General features: G+C 28.7%; 1 protein-coding gene across 1 annotated transcript; it reads left to right on the forward strand.

Moving 5' to 3' along the window:
* The first annotated feature begins 9,287 nt into the window (after window positions 1-9,287).
* Window positions 9,288-12,836, forward strand: LOC111397208 (rac-like GTP-binding protein ARAC1). The gene is made up of 7 exons (XM_023023994.1): window positions 9,288-9,672; window positions 10,866-10,953; window positions 11,103-11,212; window positions 11,337-11,400; window positions 12,122-12,186; window positions 12,277-12,342; window positions 12,434-12,836. Exons 1-7 carry the CDS (start codon window positions 9,574-9,576, stop codon window positions 12,533-12,535), a joined length of 594 nt encoding a protein of 197 aa, XP_022879762.1. The 5' UTR covers window positions 9,288-9,573; the 3' UTR covers window positions 12,536-12,836.
* Window positions 12,837-14,082: the final 1,246 nt, after the last annotated feature.

The raw sequence follows: 14,082 nt of genomic DNA on the forward strand, positions 1-14,082 counted from the left end.
AAGGTCGGCTCGGTGACCGAGGGATTGCGTGGAGGTCTTACAGAGCCACGAGCTTGGATGTCACTTCTTCATTTCTTTGCTAGCTAAAACTCATTTTCTACATTATTAAATCTGAGAGAGAGGGGGGCGTTAAAGCCTATTAGAGGAGGTATATAACCCACGTTAAGCTTGACTTTGCTACTTCTAACGCTCAAACTGTTCGGTGCCGTTAAGGTCCGTCTTCCTGATCAGAAGAATTTGGGCGGAACCTCTCTCACAGACCCTAAAAATAATAATGCTTTGGAATAAGCATGGGTAATCAGGTAAAATAAAGCTCAAATGTCATTGTAGATGATCAGTTATCCATAAGAAGAGGGAGAAGGCTTGGTAGGAGTGCAGTATCATTCCCAAGTACTTTCCCAAAGAAGGACTTAGTGGAATTGTTGCCATAAAGCTTAGCCTATTGAAAGTTCAGTGACCTTGTGAAAATATTTTACAAATTTCAGTAACCTCGTGAAAACATTTTGTAACGTTCAATGATGAGTTGAATGATTTTTAAAGTTTAGTAATTCGATGAAATTTTTTTGTAAAGTTCAGTGACCATTTAGGTTATTAACCCTACGAGCTACCTAACAAGTCAACTTGTGTGGTTTGTGAGCTAGCACGTATTGAAATTTTTGGGTTCGACTCATTTTACGAGTCACCTTTAGAGCGAGTCGAATTGTTTGCTCTCGCGTGGGGTAAATGATTTGCCCGAGAATAAGAAATTTGGTCTCCACCCTGAATCGTATTTTTTATGCTTTTAAATTTAAATTGCATTTGTAAAAATAAATAATAAATATATGAGTAAATGGAACCGTATATGAAAACATTTTAATTCCCTTCAAAGTTCAAACCATGCTCTTGTTATATTCATGTTCTACCTTTTAAAAATTGGGAGATTTTTCTATTTAGCCTGTCACTATTCTTTTTTATGGAAATGTCTATATTACCCTTAATAAAATGATTCTTTCTATATTGCAACATATGTCCTCATCTTTTAAACATTTTATCTTCTGTTTACTCTATTTTGGATATTTGAATATAAAATCATTTTATGATCTAATAAATAAGAATAATACGCAACATCTATATCATATTTTCTTAATAAAATACCATATTTTTCAAATGGTAAATTTGTATTTTTTTATTGAGATATAATATTCTTTATTTTTTCTAACATTCTTTCTAATAAATTATCTAATCCTTCAACTGTATATCCTGGCATTTAAAATAATCACCATGCAATTGTCCCTGCGATTCTTTTAAGACCTTAAAAGGATTCATTCTAATTTTAGCAAAAGTTTAATAGTTTTACCTTAGGTTTGATCTAAACTTGTATTCTTAGAATCGAGTGACCTTCGAGCTCTGAATTTGTAAACTGCTTCCTTCAACGGCCTCCTGCCTTCACGGAATTATTACTATTTCAGCTATTTGCTCTCACTGTATCAACTTCTAAAGAATAAGATTCTAGACTTCTGTTAAAGAAAACTTTCTTTTTGCTAAAATAAGAAGGAAACTTTTTATTAGATCCTTCAAGAATCTATGGGAAAAAGATTTAGAAATTCATATTGATATCAAAATATTAGAATTTTATTTCTATCAGGATTGATACAAGACTTCTATTTGATATAAAGGGATTTCCAGTTGGGGCACTCCCTTAGCTGACAGGATTCTTTTATAGCGGTAGGACATCCTAGAAATTGATGTATATCAAATCTTGTAATATAGTCTTTTAACATTTCTGATTTTGCATATCCTCCATTGGATACCAACATCCAATTTTCATATTGGCACAGGCACGAGATTTTTTTATCAAACAAATTTTTGGCAATGTTGTAGATGGCTTTAATTCCAAGTGCTCTTCTATGTCTGATCCATAATTTTGTCACTATTGGGACTTTTCTATTATTTTCTGTAACATCAATTTGGAAATTGGCTGCAACATATCCAATTGAGATTATGTGTTCAACTGGATAGTAAACAACTCCATCATATTCTGGACTAATTGAATAGAATTTTAAAAATATCTTCCTTTTCTTGGCAAATCTGGATACTTCCTTAATGAATATGTCATCAAACTTTGAAATTTCAATAAAAAATTTTCCTGGATAAATCAAATCCATGAATCCATAGTCTGTCATAATTTTTATAAATGAAGGGTCACTTCCTTCCATGACTGTTATTTTGGGATAAACATTATTTCCCGAAAAAATGAAATATGAATCACTTATTTTTATTTCATAAGCGATTTTGACTATTTCGGCCTATTTTTCTTCGTTTGGATCTAAAGGGAGTTTATCTTCTTGGTCTATGATACTGATTGTTTTGGTATCTCTTTTATCTCCATGCATCATAACTTTTTTGGTTGATGATACAGAAATGAAATCTCTTTTATATTATCAGTTGGTATGTTGTCACGTCTGGGTTCACTGCTACTTCCAGCTGTCCCTGTTTGGTATTGATTTGGAAAACTAATTTCTGAGCTTTTTGATATATTCGTCTCGGATAGTATATTTTTTAGTTTTGCTGCAATAACATCAACTTGATTTTTGAGTTCTATGACATATTTATGATGCTCAGTAGTGATATTCAACAATATTTTCATATTTGATTTGAACATCTCTAAGATCTGGGTTGCTTCAGAACTTATATCTTCAGATTCTTCTTTAAGAAAATTTGTCATTTCTTGTATATGTAGAATAGATTGGTATAATTCCATGGCCTTGGCTTTATCCATCAGTAATATCTATGTTTCTGTTGAGAAAATGTGTACGAAAATTATTAACTCCTTTAATATGGACTATACCAAAATTATAAAATGCTAAATAAACTTGCCATCTATAAAGCCTTCTGTATTGTGGTTCTGAGTGTAACTTATTCCTGACTAATCCTACAACTTGAGAATTATCAGTTTTAACAATAAATTTCTTGGATAATAAAAACAATGATAATTTTTTTATTCCTCTAATAATTGCTAGTAATTCTTTTTCATGAGTAGTATAATTTATTTTTGTTTGATTAAAGGTTCCATTTGAGTATCTACAAATTTCATTAAGATCTGTTTTTAATATTGTTGCCCGATATTTATATGAGGCATCAATATTAATAATCAAATTATCTTTTCCATCTGGTAATCTTAATTTTGGTGAATTTTTGTATTCTTCTTTTAATGATTTAACTATTTCTATATGTTCTTCGTTCCATCCTTTATTATTTGTTTTTCTAAGTAAAACTTGAATTTTATGTCTTTTCTTAGAAAGATTTTCAATAAATCCTTCTACATAATTTAAACATCCTAAAAATTTTTGAATTTGTTTCTTAGATTCTAATTATCTGGAAAACTTTCTATCTTTTTGAATATATGAGTCTGTAATTTTATCCCTCTTTTATCTATGATAATCCAAGAAAGTCTATCTCTTATTTTTCTATTATAGATTTCTTTTTAGATAGTACAATTCATTCTTTTTTACATTCATTAATAAATTAGGTTAAATGATTTCTATACTCTTCTTTACTATTAGAACATATTAATATATTATCAATATAAACTATTAGAAATTCATTAATCTTTTTAAATATATTATCCATCTTTCTTTGATATATTTGTGGTGCATTTTTCGAACCAAATGGCATAACTAACCATTCATATTTTCCTTGAGGTGTACTAAATGCAGTATATTGTATACTATTTTCTTCCATTTTTACTTGCCAAAATCCTGATTTACAATCAAATTTAGAATAATATTGTTTTCCTCTTGCAATACTTATTAGTACTTCTTTATTTGGTAGAAAGTAACTATCAAATTTAGTATATTTGTTTAATTCTTTATAATTTATAACCATTCTAACTTTTCCTCTAACTTGTTCTGAGTGTTTCATAATCATAAAGGCTGGACTACTGTGAGATCCATTACTAGGTCTAATAAATTTTTGTTCTAATAATTTTTTTATTTGATTTTTAAATTCTTGTGTATCTTCTATTGTATACATCATTGGTCTTACTCTTATTATAACATTTTCTGTTAATTCTATTTTGACTTTTGGGTGATGTGGTTTCCAAAATAATAATGGATTTTCTCCATAAACATTTTCTAATTGTTCAATGATTTTTTTTATATTCATTTCTATTCCCCTTTTTAGAACCTTTTTATATAATATTCTTTTATTTTTTATTTCATTATTAAAAATTGGTTTTTTCTCCCATTTATCACAACGCTGGGCTAGCTGAACTCTATAAGATTTAAATTTTCTAAAAAATTTTAATAAGTGTCCACAAGGTGTCTGTAACATTATCCTATAATTATTTTGTTTATAATATTGAAATTGCTATATGAAATCATTTCCTAATAATATATCACATTTAATTTATCATATTTATAAATTTTATTTATCGTTACTTGTTTACTTCCAAAAATTATATTAACTTTATCAACACTATTAATTATTTGAGTACTTTCTCCCGTAACACCAGTTATTTTTATTTTACTATTATTATTCCATGATTTTATTAAAAAACTTTTAAATATTGTTATATCACTTTCTGTATCTATTAAAACACAAGTTGTTATATTTGTTTCTACTATAGTAATTTGTATATACACAGCTAATGAAAAATTTATCTAATTATTCATCTAATTCTTTTTACATAATGTAGTTTGTCCATTATGATCAATATATAATTCTTCTCTTTTTATACTATAATCTTCTAATCTATTTAAAAAACTCATTTCTAAAAGTATATGAGGATTTATATCCATACTTTTATCTATGTAACATGGCACTAAAAGATCTATTCCTCATATTTTTATTGGTATCTTAACTTCTAAATCTGTTATATGTACTTGTCCATCAAAATTTACATACTTATACGGCTCAGTTTTATGAGTTATTAGACCTTTATTTCTAATCGAAGCTATATGACATTCACTAGCTCCTGTATCTATTAATATATTTGGTCCATTTATATTTTTTCTTCCATTATAATATTTTCCTTTTATTTTCATGTTTTCAGCATTCCTATATAATTTTACTTCTTTTATTTTGTTGATTTCTTCTAATTGGTTTTTATTAAGTATTTTAAAATTTTTTGATCATTTAATTAATTTTTCATTCTTAAATGTTATGTTATTAGAACATCCTCCTTCATTTAATTCTGTTATTTCATGTTTATTTTTTGCTATACTAAATTCATATTCTTCTGAAATTAAACTTATCTGTTTGTTTGGTTCTATTATTTTACTAATATCTTTACATTCTTTATGAACTTCAATTATGGTTTACTGAAATAAATATTTTCATAATTAGAATTGGTAAATGTGTATAAAGCTCTATATTCTATAGTCATAATTTGATCACCTGATTGCATAATATCATTTCTATGAAACTTGAAATGTAGTCCTAAAACTTCATTAAAATTTTTATCTTTCAATGATACACAATATTTTGAATAACATGTAAACATGATTTTTTGATATGCTAAATTTCCTACTATTGTTCCTAAATGACTATCTTTTAAATTTATTATTATTCCATCGTGTAAAGTTATAGTTAAGAGTGAATATATCCCTTCTCTAAATAGCGATTTAAACATTATTTGTATTCCTACTAAATAAACATATTGAATTTTTTCACTTTGTTTTTTGCTAATCTTTGTTAATAGTTCATCAACTGTATTTTTTTATTAAAAGATTTAATTTATGTTGCACATAAGTTGTTCTTACATCTATGATTTTTTCTATTTTGTGATATTCATTTATTGTTATTCTTTCTCTTTTCCAAATTCTATCAAAAACTTCCCATTTTCCTATTTTTAAATCTAAAATAATTTTTGTAATTTTTTAAACTTGTTATTATCAAAGGTGACTTTTAATCCATACCTTCTATTCCTTCATATTCTTGTATATTTATGTTATTACTTTCTATTTATTCAATTTCTCTCTTCAGATCTTGATCAATTTTCTGTTTCACTTATATACACTTCTTGATTATAATATTCTTCAATATCCGATATTTTACTTAATTCATCTTTTATTTCTAAATATCCTTTTTGTAATATTCTAATTTTCTTTTTATCACAATCAGGATTTATATGACCTATTTCTCCGCAATTCCAACATTTACATTGGATTTTATTTTTCTTATAATTCTTATTTTTATGTTGTTTATATGTGTTATTTTTTCTTTTATAATATCTCCTTTTAGGCTTTATGTATTTCTTATTAAAATTTCTAAATTTTTTAAATTTTTTATTTTTAAATTTTCTTTTATTAATTCTTCTTTCAGAATTACATCCTCATTGCACAGGGGTTTCTATATTTTCACAATATATTATAGTTAATTTTCCTGATTTTTTCATTAATTGTCTTTGTGGACATATATATGCAAGTCTTTCAAATAAAAATTTTATTCTTAAACCTAAAGTTCTAGGTATTCCAATATTATCTCTAACATATTTTTCAAATTCTATTTTAAAATATATTCCACAAGAAGCTAGTAATTTATTATAGTACATATCTTGGTATACTTCTTGATTTTCATTACTGTAAAATTAAACATAATAATAGTTTCTAAATTCACAATTATGTTCTTTAATTTACATATATCACATATTGTTAAATTTATTGATTTAATCATAGCACTATCTTTTTCTCTTATTTATTCTCTTTCAGTATTTCTTATCCAATTTTCTTCTAAAAATTCATCAAAAATATATTCTACTAAGGGGAATGTTTGATAGCACGGAAATGGAAAAAAAAGAAAGATGGAATTGGAAATTTCAACTTTTGGTGTTTGATACCTTATATTTTCCATGGAATTGCATTGCTTGGATTTCTTGGAACTTAGAATTTTCCTTGTTTTAGTGGAATTTGAATTCTCACCATATATGGTGAGAATTCAAATTCCATCCTACTATAGCGATTATTATTATTTTTTCATCTTTTTTTTTTTTGTAATGGAAACAAATTCTAAGAATTATTGTAAAAAAATATTTTCCTTTAATTAAAATTTTCATGTAAAACAAAGCCAAACGAACATTAAAAAACACTTTTATTTTAACATTTTCCACGTGGAAAATTATACCAATCAAACATAATAATTTACAATTCCTAGGAAAACAATTCTAGGCAATTCAATTCCATTTTTGCAATCAAACGGACCATAATTTTTCTATACCTTGTCTATCTGACTTATTATTTCTATCTGTACATTTCTTTTTATTAATATTTTTGTATCATTACTTATTCCTTCCCACCAACTTCTAACATCTCCTTCAAAGAATGCTGTTAAAAAATCTATTATTCTTTCAGTACTTTCTCATGTGTCATATTTATTATATAAAAAGAATAATATCATCGAATCTGCTCAAGTTAATGAAGCTTTTTTAGTATCTATTTTACAATTTAAATCTAGTTTTGTTCCTCCACGATTAATTGGTTTATCATAATTATCATTTAATTCAAACCTATCTTTATATTTATTTCCTTTAGGTGGTTGTCTATTTCTTACTTTATCATAGAATTGTCTATATGGTTTATTATATATAAGTGCATAACTTTCATCTATATCATGTAATTCTTGTTTAGAGATTCCTGCTGGATTAGATCCTTATCCAGTATTCATTAAAACTTGGTATTCACTTATATCAGTTAAACTTAATTGATCAAAATTTTCTATTAATAAATCTAACTCTTCATTCATTTTTATCTTATCTATAAGTTTTTTATCTATTTTTTATTTTCTTTTAATTCTCTAATCTCAATTTTTAATATATTTATATCATTTCTTGTTTCTTTTACTCCACTTCTCAAATCTTGTACATCATTTATTAACATTTTTATTAATGATTTTACTTCTTCCATATATTCACTTATTGACATTTTAATTTTTTCTTATTTCTAACTTATAAGTTAATTTGTATTTTTTATCTATTATTTTTCTAAATCTTCTCTCAACTGTTTCTGGACCTACTGATTCTTCTTTTACTATAGTAAAATATTTGCTCTCAAGTCTTAGTCTTTCACATTTTGATTTTGTTAATTGTCTATTATTTGGTATTCTGATTCCTTCTGGTATTAATATTATATTTCTTATTTCTTCTTGTATTTTATCCATTTCTAAAAGTAATTTATTCAATTTTTGATGTGTATTATCAATTATACTCATATTTTTCTTTATAATATAAATTATTTTCTTCATCTTCATATATATTAATAAATTTTTTCATATGTATAAATATCTTTTATTTTTTCTATTATTAATTTTTCTAATATTTGTTCCTTTATTTCTTTAGGAAGTTCTTTAATTATTGTCAAAGTCATTATTTTTAATTTATTATGAATAGGTTTTAAAAATATATAACTACTTTTTTCTTCTTCTAAACACCAATAATTATCTATTTTTCGTATTTTAATTTTCATGATCTCTATGGCTCTGATACCAATTAGGGGGGTTACTTAGAGCGAACAAAAATCAATTAAATCAAATAAAAATTATCAAATTTCAACCAACATTTAATTTTGAGGACTAAAATAGAAAATCTCTATATTATGATGCCTTGTTATGTAATATCCAATTGAAGACTTTTTTTAGATTTGTAAATTGGCTAAGGGTCATTTTGGAAAAGTAACCATTTTCAAAATGTTATTTCCATATATTTCCCTTAAAAATTCCCCACTAGCCGGAGGATAGGGAGGGCCACCCTTCTCGACTCCAACCCTAAGCCCGTGTCACCATCTCCTCTCCCCAATTTGACCCACATACGATATAGAAAATAATTAAAGTCCAAATTGGGATAAAACTTGGTTTAACCTTGCTAGCAGCGCCCTTAAAATAGGGGTGGGGCAAATTTTTTTGTCTTTCCTAATTCACATGGGTCTCGCATGAATCGCAGCACATGTGAAAGATTGTCAAGCAGTGTATCAAATTTGATCTGACAAATTAATTTAGAGGGTGTTTGGGAGCTATTTTTATGTAAAAATGCATTTTGAAATAGTAAATTGATAGGAAATGTGTGATTGAAAAATAAAAAAATTTTATTTATTTATGTGTAATATTATTTTAATAAAAAATGTGTGATTAAATAAAAGAAAGAAAAAATATATTTTTAAAAAAATGGAAATCAAACGGGGATTTAATTCAACTTGGCCCATGCAAAAGAGAACGCTTCAACCGCAGTATTTCCCGGCTAAATAGGTAACCCATGCATTGCACACGTGTACAGCACACATTTTCTCCATTTGCTCTCTCCCATTTATTTCTCCATTTTCTCTCACACACTCTCTCTCACTTCGTCGCGCTCTTCCATTTACTCTCCCCGCCAATTCCCATTCTTGTTCTTCTTCACCTTTCAGAATTTTTAACCCCAAATATCCACTTAGGGTTATGTTTCTCTAATTAAAGAATTCGATTTCTCGTTTATGTGTTGTTCACTGGTTTTCTGACACCACAATTGAGTTGAAGGGACGGGCAGTACATTGTATAATATAGTTTTGAATTTGTTAGCTGATCAGGTCTTCTGGAGAAGATCTGAGAGTGTAATTTGTGAAAGTAAAAATGAGCGCTTCGAGATTCATAAAGTGCGTCACTGTGGGCGATGGTGCTGTTGGCAAGACCTGTCTTTTGATTTCCTACACCAGCAATACTTTCCCCACGGTCTGCTTCAGTCTTCTTTCCATCCATTTTAAATTCTAATAATGAATTATTATTTCGTTTCCGTGATATTTGAAGTTGGCATTTTAAAGTGAAATCTTGTAATTTGTTTGTGGCACATGTTGAAATTAATTCCATCATTTGGATATTTTGCCTTTTGTTGAGTGTTTATTGTTGGGTATTATTGTTGCATTTTCATATCTCGACAATTGTATGGAATTCTCCCTTCTTTTCTTTTGGGGTCGAGATGAATATATCTTTAGGTTTTGCTACTTGTCCACAGGGGTTGACAGCCCGGTGTACAGTCCCCTCAGGGCTGTCAACCCCGGTGTACTTGTGGCAAAACCCTATATCTTTTTATGTTACCTCTTCATTCATTGTCAGTTGAGAATTTTTCATCCCATGGAAGAATTTCTGGTATGTATTGCAAGAAAAAAAAATAAAAAATTGAAGAAAAAGGAACACATTTCTATATATTTATATGTTTTATCAGATATCACGAATTTCTTACGTGAATTATGCATGGTGAAAATTAAAGTGAATGTCATCTGCAACTATTTGATTTGTATAAAATTATTTATCTATGCATTTATTTTTGTTTATGGATTAAATTATTTTCACAGAACTCACAATTACTGGTAAAAATGTTCCATTTCTCTTGCAATAATAATAGAATTCCTCTTATAGGACAACAAATTGTTCTAACCGACAATGAATAAATATTGTAGCAACTCCAAATGAGGATATCTTTAGAAACGGAAGAAAAAGCTCATCAACAATCCCCGTTTTTGTTTATTGAATGAACTCATTTACTATATGTATAATTAACTTTCTGCAAATGCCAATGTGGAAATAAGTGTTACAGTCTTTTTATTGATAATTATGATTTTTACAATTGAAGAATTCTATATATGTTTGGTTTTTGTTTCCGATGTGAACTCTTTCGTCTGTTTTTGCCCTGTTTTCTGACTCTTAGCTGTGCTACAACTATAGCATTTTTTGCATTCTGTAAGGGCTCTCCTCTTCTAGAAATAGTTGAAGACGTGGTGATATGTTATCATGCTTCAAGTCTATATATTGAAATTGTCTTGGATTTTTTGTAGTTTCACTGATCTTCTGTTAGTGATAAAACTGTATTCTTTCCCAAATGAATTATCAGTTTTAACTTTTTGTTTTCGTATTTTTAAATGAAACAGGACTATGTACCTACTGTATTTGATAATTTCAGTGCAAATGTCATTGTCAATGGAAGCACTGTTAACCTAGGCCTCTGGGATACTGCTGGTAGGTAACCTCTTAAATTATTTTGCATAATTTATGTACTGCCAAGCTTTTTCGACCCTGTGCATGCTTTATTATTTGCAAAATTAGATCTTAATGCATATTTATTGCAGTATGTGACTTTAGGAACCTCAAATTTTTATGTGAAACAGGACAGGAGGACTATAACAGATTAAGACCTTTGAGTTATCGTGGAGCTGATGTTTTCATTTTGGCATTTTCTCTCATTAGCAAGGCAAGCTATGAAAATGTTTCCAAGAAGGTGAGAATTGATGGCTAAAAAAATAAAAATAAAAAGAAAATCTTTTTGGTTCCCACTTTCTTACAAGGATTAGCAAGAATTTCTTCTGGTTTGATAACTCTCTTGTGCTTTTTACACTTTTCAGTGGATTCCTGAGTTGAAGCATTATGCTCCTGGTGTCCCTATAGTTCTTGTGGGAACAAAACTTGGTGAGATATTCGAGTAACTTGATTTTCTTTTAGCTACTGAACCATATCTGCATGATGCGTTGTTGAATTATTATGTTATATACTTTATTTTATTCTATGGAAGAAACCACCCATTTTAAAGGGGGAACAGTTTCAAATCTCACCTTGCCCCCTATTATCCCCAATTCCCCAACCCCCAAAACCAGAGGACTTTGGGTAGTGGTAATGGAGAGGTCTTTATATACAGAATCATCAAGGCTGCCAAAAATGCTTTCACCTCGCCGTCCTATTTAGTTAAAATGATTTTGTTTTTAATACTTCTTATATTTATTTCAAATATATATATTTTTTATTAGATTGAAATGAAACAACCTGATGAAAGTAATAAGGACCACTTTACCATTACCATATTTGTAATCGTTGCCATTTTCCATTGTGCTTCTACCAAGATATTCACAAGGCTTTGTAAATGATCATTACGTGCTATATATTTCTTGTTTGGTCTATAATCTTTTTATTCTTACACCAGAAGCTGCAACTTAATGGGAAGAAGAGATTGTGGATCTTCATTTGTTTACAAGTATTGTATGTAGAATACTTGGTCACTGGCACTCGATCTAGAATTCTTGCATCAATTCTCTATTTTTATGTGATAGACATCCTGATATTTCTTTATAAACCCTTGTGTACATAATTTATAATTTTAATAATTAAATATGATGTTTCTATCTGATGGATTCAGATCTTCGAGATGACAAACAATTCTTTGTTGACCATCCTGGCGCTGTACCAATCACTACAGCTCAGGTGAAGTCCGATCACTACAATTTATGATGTTCAATTGGAGAAAACTTCGATTTCATTTTAAATATTTCAAATGCCTCTTTTCACTTGCAGGGGGAGGAGCTACTTAAAGTGATTGGGGCACCTGCTTATATTGAATGTAGTTCAAAAACACAGCTGGTGCGTATGCATGGATATCACGTTTTCTTCCCCTCCCCCTCCCCCCAACTCTATAAGCCTCAAATTAAAATTTCTTGAAACATGCTCGCAGAATGTGAAAGGACTTTTTGACGCTGCAATTAAGGTTGTGCTCCAGCCGCCAAAACAGAAGAAAAAGAAGGGACGGGCTCAAAAGGCCTGCTCTATATTATGAGGCTATTACATTGGATCTTAATTGTATTCATCTCCTTTGTCTTATTCTATCTTCCTTCGCCTCAGAGGAAGTCGGAGGTCCTCTTCTTTGTTAAAGTATTGGTGGCTTGGTTTCTCTTGGTATCAATTGTTGAGTCACACAGTAGCGACTACATTGCTCTCGGTATCAATTGTTGGTGTCATGGTTTTTATTTCTATGTATTGACCGAACAAAAATTCCTTTTGGAGAACACATTTGCCTTGCAACTTTGTGTAATATTATTCAGTTCTTATGAATGTTGAAGCAAATCACAATTCGATTCCATTTGTCACAAAGTTTTGGCTATTCCGTGCTGAGCAATGCTATTATGGTCAATCGAGCTTCTGAATCTTGACATAGTTGTAAACATTGTCTGTTTTTTCATTTACCACATCACCTTGATAGAGTTTGTAAGATTATATTTGAAGATGAATTTTTGTAAAAGTTGTTCTGTGCATATGTGACGGGTTATTTATTTAGTCCTATTGGCATTGCACCATAGCGAGGTTTCATAGCATTTCTCATTTTTATTTTTACAATTCACGAGGTTAATTTTCAAAAGATTAATGATATTTATTGAAGAATGTGGCGACAGTCATCAAAGCCGTTGTTGATGAATAGAATTCTTGGAAATAGGCTGGAAATCATGAGGTGGCAGTCACATCAGGAAATAATGAATGATTAATGATGATGAGTGGGTCCAAGTTCTGAATATGTTGATATACGTGTACCAACATAAATTTTGCATTTGGATATTGATAATTGGATAGCAAAGTTAAAGTCCAACTCAAACTAATAGGCATCAAATCATTTACCCATGGTTTATTTGTTAATATTAGTAGTTATAGCAAATGATTGAAGAGAGATCCAATCAAAATACAACATATTTGGTGGGAAAATACAATTATTCAATTAATTGGATAAGGAACAAGGATGACTGTAGCATCAATCCCTAATATTTCACTTTTTCGTAGATTTTACTCCAATATCAATTTGTGCTAATAAATAAAGGACTCAAATCTTTGAAAAATTAACAAATTGGAGCCCAAATGGCCATCCATTTCATCGTTAGTTGATTAAGAAAGTTAAAAATTGATCAATTTTAACTAAACTAAAAATGATAAAATGGTAACTTTACAATTTTACTTACATTAAATAAGTTAAAAATTAAATTAAAAATTCAAAAAATAAAAATAAAGTATATTCTATGGTCCTTTAATTTTAATTGGTCATATATATTATTTTCTTTAGTTGGAGCTTAGAGTTTCATTTCCCGCTAAACAACCCTTAGCTCCCGTTTGGCCCTCATTTTGTGGTAATGAAAATAGGTGGAATAGTGTTTTTTTGAAAAATGAGCGGTTGGAAAAGAAAGAAAAATTTTCGATTTACGTGTAATATTATTTTATGAAAGATTGTGTCGTTGAAAATAAGAGAAAGAAAAATGAAATGTAATGAAATAAAAATTAATGGGGGCCAAACAAGGACTTAATATGTTAAAAATCTCGACTAGAAGCTACATGACATATTGT

The sequence above is a fragment of the Olea europaea genome, chromosome 7 (assembly GCF_002742605.1).
Source record: "Olea europaea var. sylvestris chromosome 7, O_europaea_v1, whole genome shotgun sequence".
Lineage (NCBI taxonomy): Eukaryota > Viridiplantae > Streptophyta > Magnoliopsida > Lamiales > Oleaceae > Olea > Olea europaea.